A 6,000-nucleotide genomic window follows, 5' to 3' on the forward strand; every position below is an offset into this window, starting at 1 on the left:
CTGAAGATATATATGTTGAGTCCAAGTTAGCATAGAATAGCTCATAACCAATTAAATAGACCTATATGCCATAATTAGTGTAGTGTGGAGCACTTATTTAGGCTATGGGTATTCACGATCATAAGATTTAAATAACTTAACGCATGAGCTTGGCTAGATGAAGCGCAATAATTAAAAATACATCATTTTACAACTAATGCATGTGTCTCTTGTATAATCTCTACCACAAATGATTCGTTTTGTATTGAAAAATACTTGTTACTCGTTTTGTTATGAATAGAACAACTAAATATCAATTAAGCACTTAAATATTTGGTATAAAATTATATATAATAAATCCGATCTAAACCCAACGTATTCGAGAAATTATGAAGTCTAATAGCATGGCTCAGTCAAATACATACTGCTTATTTATTATATATCAGACAAATGGTCTCTAAACCTTCAACATATGGATTACTTCTTACATAAATGACTTAATGATTGGTGGGTATTTGCATTCCAGAACAAGATGATCTTGCAAAAAAGACTCGGAATTTATATGTGGTGTGTGCTCATGATCTACAATATATATTTAAGGTTTAGAAAATTGGACTGAAACATGTTTAAAATGATAACGATATTCCGTCCCAAGCATATTTTAATTTATTAAGAAAGCAAGGATATTTGTAGCTAAAATGACCATAGAAAAACTAAATTATTCGTCGTAGTTTTCATTACATAGCGAAATTATTGAAACAATTTCAAAGTACTTTTAGACATTTTATTACCGTAAACAAGTTTTGCATGCATACTATTGATGCAGAAAGCGTATTTAATCAGATGCAAGTAACTTGCAAAAGACAACTCAACTGCACATGCGCACACAAGCGACCCTTTATGTTTTGTAATGATATTTACCAACATTATATATATATATATATATATATATATATATATATATATATATATATATATATATATATATATATATATATATATAATTGAATTAGATTAATCTAAACATTACACCTCAAACTATGTTTACTGAATTTTGTGAAGCAATTTGAAAATGTAAGTATTTAATAGCTATTTTCGCTAGACAATGAAGGTAAATATAACAGTGCGATAAATTAACATTGTTTTATTTACTGTTACCAGGCTTTCCAATGGCTACAACGGAAATTTGCAATGACAAGATTGATGCGCCGAACTCTTTTAATGAATTCACAGCTTCTGATAGAAAGAAGACAGGACAGAATTACAATAAAATAGGAGAGTTTTCTGGGATTGTGTTCACGCCAGTTCTTACTGAGAATAAACACTTTTGGACAATGAATTTTGACCTGTCAATATTTAAGCCAGGAAAGAAGAGCTCTCTTTTCTTTGATTTTGGCATCATTGATTATTCAAGCTTAAATTATACATTTGGTTTGACTAACAATAAAGCAGCTCACACATGTGCAATTGTGCAGGCAAACCAACGAAATATTCATCTACAATTTTTCAGTCGCACAATTCAAGTGGGTCCTACATTAACATTTAGTTTAGAACACAAACGATCATTCCAGTTCGGATTTTTCTACGACAGAATTGGGAATATATTTGCAGTGTTAAATCTGCCCAGCCAGAACGTATTACACGTGTTTGTGGATGTTCAGTTTCCAGGTGATGCTGATTCTGTATTTGCTGTTGCTCCATACCACACCTTTCAAAAAATGCGGATACATGGGACATTAAGTTATGGTGATTGTCTGGAGGAAGATCTGTCCTACTGGATGCTGAAAATCAAAGAATATATGCTGATAAACACTCGTGTTCGAGTCACTTAATTGGTAAAAACAGTCGAAGTCAAATAGCCGGAACGCTTATCACATGAATTTGTGTTGTAGTGCAGGAACTAAACATTTTAATCACAGTTTGTTTTTTTTATAGAACATAACGACAAATTTGTATGAATGACGTAAAAGTGATAACATATTGACATACAATACAATATAAAAAATAACAAGCGGTCATCAATCTCGATAAGCATAAATCAGGAGCTTATATCTCTGACAGTCTTTAATTCGAGCAAAATATGTGCAATTCCTCTATTTTGATCAATGTTGACCTTGCATGGAACTCCTTAAGCTTGTAAACACTCTAGCAATGGTATCTGAAATAAGATTTGCATTAAACGTATTAAAGTTTTTGATATCATGGAGGTCAAATCAGTTTCATTATGCGTAAGAGCTATGCATATAAATTAGATAATATTTTATTTGATCAGTTAAGTGTGATATGTAAGTACTACGGATATAACTTTCATCTGATTATTTCAGCTTGTTAACGCTAGTATTTAGAGTCTAAAGCTCTTATCCAGAGTTTACAAGCTCATAGATGACTTCAGTTATGAACAAGATACTATGCATGTTAATTATATCTTTATCTTTAGGCAGCATTGTCATCATGGCGTTCAAATAGGTTCAATTAGCACGATACAAAGGTTGAACGATAATTTACAAAGTCTGTGTTTTTACAATATCAGTTAAGCCTGCTTAGGGAAATAGCATCCTCTTGAATTAAGTACGCTAGGTTGTCAGTACCATCCCTATTTATGCCTTTTGTTATCAAATGTCAGGTCTACTTATTCCAATACACTGGATTATATTAATCTGTCCCATAGGTTAATTGTTTTATGTTTCTACCCATTGTTTTCTTTATGTTTCTTTTGATTTTAATTGATTCACTTCTACAGAAAAGGTATTTTGTGCAATATTGCTGCAAATATAGATTTCAAGTCATTTCGTTGACAATCCGAAATTACTTTAGTAAACATAAGCGATCCAGAGGTAATGTACATGTCCAACATTATCCAATTAGGAACCATATCTACTGAAAGATATTTCGTATGAAAGGTTTTTACTGTTGCCTACGTTAAAACTAAAATGATGATAGGCAACAAGATTGTAAAAAATTAACACCTGATTCACCTTCCCTTAAACATGTATCGATATACATAATTTATAAAAAAAATATTGCTAAATATGATATGTGCTTACAGCTGATCATATATATGTTATGTATATTTAATTTATCTTTGTTACTTTTTATCCATGATTATAAGTTATAATTACGTTTTGTACTTGACCTGGTCCAAATAGAAGTAAACATGTACATTAGGGTAGGGGGCTGGGTCAGGGTTATCGAAATTCCCCGATAAAATTATATTGTCTACTTGATCCTATATTATAATTTTAGTAACATACTGTTATAGAATATAGTAATTCCATTAGGCCATAGTGCTGATGTAAATGAGCATTGTGACCTAGTTCAGTTAGAGGGTTTTATAATATTTTTTGTCTAAAAAATTTTTGTGCGTGCTGTAAGATGTTGTGGCAGTATTACAGTATTAATATTATCTTTTCTATGTAGTGTTTGATTTGGGTGAAATTATTTACTCTATTTATCTTTCACAGTAAATACAAAATGCTTTTAAATAATATTTTTGGACAGACACTTGAAATGGGAGTTATTGTGAATTCAAACAAAGACATTTTGGATTATATATTATGGTAATTCATATAAAAAGACCGTTGCTCCAGCACATAACGATATACATTTTTGGATTATTTGTTTTATATAATACGGATTAATGTACGTTCGTTTTACTCTTAGGAAATAAATAGTTTGTTGAATTTTAAAAAAATTGTTGCATTTTGCTCTTGGCCATAATTTAGTTTAAGACCATCGATCCGTAATATATAATATATGTTGTTTGCTCTATTTTCTATCATGCTATTTGATCAGATAATTTGAAGGTGAGCAAATTAAAACTAGTTTTTTATTTTACAAATTTCTTACATGGAATTTAATTTCTTTGCACCATGAATGAGATTTAGATGATATAAATACATTGTAAATTTGCACGAATAAAGAGAACAACCAAATTTTGCGAATTTGTGTCTCCCTCTTAGCATGTTGGTAAAAAGCTGTAGTGTCAATTGATATGAATTCGTAAATTTGAAGATATGAGCCGTCTTTTAATTGGTGGCATTTATGTTGCTATGAGAAATGCATATTTGAAATGCCCGCTAATTGCACTCTCTTGCAAAGAACGTTTTAGTTAAAGGCAGACAAGAAAAGCTAAAACACTGAATTGTGAACTTGACATCTGAGATTGGACACCATACGTAGTAAGGGAAAAATATTTAGTGTCAAAGTGAATGTAAGGTAAGTGATATTACATTTCATAGGAAACAAAATATAAAATGTTGTGATACAAATTAAAATATATATGTCCATCAGTTTTCCTAAAGCAGCAGGTGACAAAAGAAATTGATACAGAAATAGTTTGTTCAGAGAGGCACTGAGCTGCTCTTATTAAGAAACACATTTTTTATATGAGAGGTGCCTAGGCGCTACTTAAAACGACAGACATGATTGTATTATTAGTCAAACTACCATTGCCATTCTTATTATTGATGTCTCAGAATAATTTTATAACACTTAACCAACATAATAATACATTAGCAATGTGTTCTGCCTGTGAAGTCTAATCTTACAATCATTGTATATGTTCTTTACCACTGGAGTACATATATATATATATATATATATATATATATATATATATATATATATATATATATTGTTCGTCCGTCGCAATGTTTAGGGCACCTTTTAATTGCCCCTTCCTGATGCCAAGGAAGTGAGTAGTGCATTCCTGAATAGGGCTGTTCAATCGGTCAGGGGGCTACCGGACTTCACTCTGCTCCGTGTCCGTGGTGGACGACCTTAATGGCCTGAGCCGTCTGCGTGCAGGTTTGCGACTACGGCTGCCAGTGCACCCACACCTGTCGCTTCGTCGGTTACCTGTCGCCCCAGGACACATTAGTGGGTGATAACATGGGATGGGTGGATGCCAAGAGTGCCTTGCGTGGTAACTTTGTTTAAAGTGAGGAAGAGTTGCACAGGTCGTCGCCCAAAATCATCTGTGTCCAGCAGCATGACAAAATCGTGACGGCCAGAGACGGAGTTCAGTGCTCTTATCGCTCCATGGCGCTTTGCTGAGAATCGGATTTCTGCCCATTGACTATCTGGTGGTTCCTCCGCGCAGGCTGCCGAATCCAGTTTTCACATGTTAGGTAGAAAAGCCTAACCCACCGACCATACCCAGTCTTGTTAAGCCGGCCAGTTTAAGCCGTTTTCTGGGATGTGCCCGCTTCGCATGCCACAGCTTCTTGGAGCCACAGGTGAGATCCGAGTGCCAAACGGGAACCAAATGTGGGTGAGGTACCCCTGAAGGAGTACGACTGCTTCCCCCAACCAGAGGTGCTACCCATATATATATATATATATATATATATATATATATATATATATATATATATATATATATATATATATATGCAGCCTTTTTTCATGCACAGTAAATATAAGAAACATCTATTATTATATGCATGATTTGTAAAATTGAAAGCAACAAAATCGCAATCACATGCATCCGAGAATCAAAAACTTGAACGTCAATTAAGAGTTAATTTAAGTACAGGATAGTGTATATAAAAGAAAACATACTGAGGATTTGTATATATTATAACTGTCCTGATCTTGCTACAGTTTTCCACAGGCTCTGTACAAAAAGATAAATATGTCACCATTGGATCGATGTTTATTCTCCAATATCAGCTCAGGCAAAAGGCACCATTCCTTGCATCAAACGTCACCTGGAATTATTATTATCATTGTTATTATTATTGTTATTGTTATTATCATTATTATTATTATTATTATTGACTCTGAAACATCTTAGTCAGTTTGGATTTTGAATTTTAAGTATGTGCAACGGATTGACTAAAACATAATAATCTAATTTGTGAAAGAAACAATATATAGCTACATGATTTAAACTATGATGCTAATATGTTTATAGTTATACATACATGTTGTTCGAAATTATAGGAAGAACGGAAGACGCCAAGGAAAGAGAAAACAAATCGCCAACTGATTGATCATAATTTGTTATTGTCAATGTTA

The 6,000-nt window shown here is 32.8% G+C and overlaps 1 protein-coding gene across 1 annotated transcript in view; it reads left to right on the forward strand.

Moving 5' to 3' along the window:
- The window catches only part of LOC149777900 (uncharacterized), a 46,497-nt gene extending 42,618 nt beyond the window's left edge, over nucleotides 1-3,879 (forward strand). Inside the window, exon 6 of the mRNA XM_089938991.1 lies at nucleotides 1,141-3,879. Coding sequence (XP_089795117.1) covers nucleotides 1,141-1,811 — 671 coding nt within the window. The 3' untranslated portion in view covers nucleotides 1,812-3,879. The remainder of the gene's footprint in view (nucleotides 1-1,140) is intronic.
- The last annotated feature ends 2,121 nt before the right edge of the window (nucleotides 3,880-6,000 follow it).

The sequence above is a fragment of the Sinohyriopsis cumingii genome, chromosome 17 (assembly GCF_028554795.1).
Source record: "Sinohyriopsis cumingii isolate HCF-2022 chromosome 17, ASM2855479v2, whole genome shotgun sequence".
Taxonomy (NCBI): Eukaryota; Metazoa; Mollusca; class Bivalvia; order Unionida; family Unionidae; genus Sinohyriopsis; species Sinohyriopsis cumingii.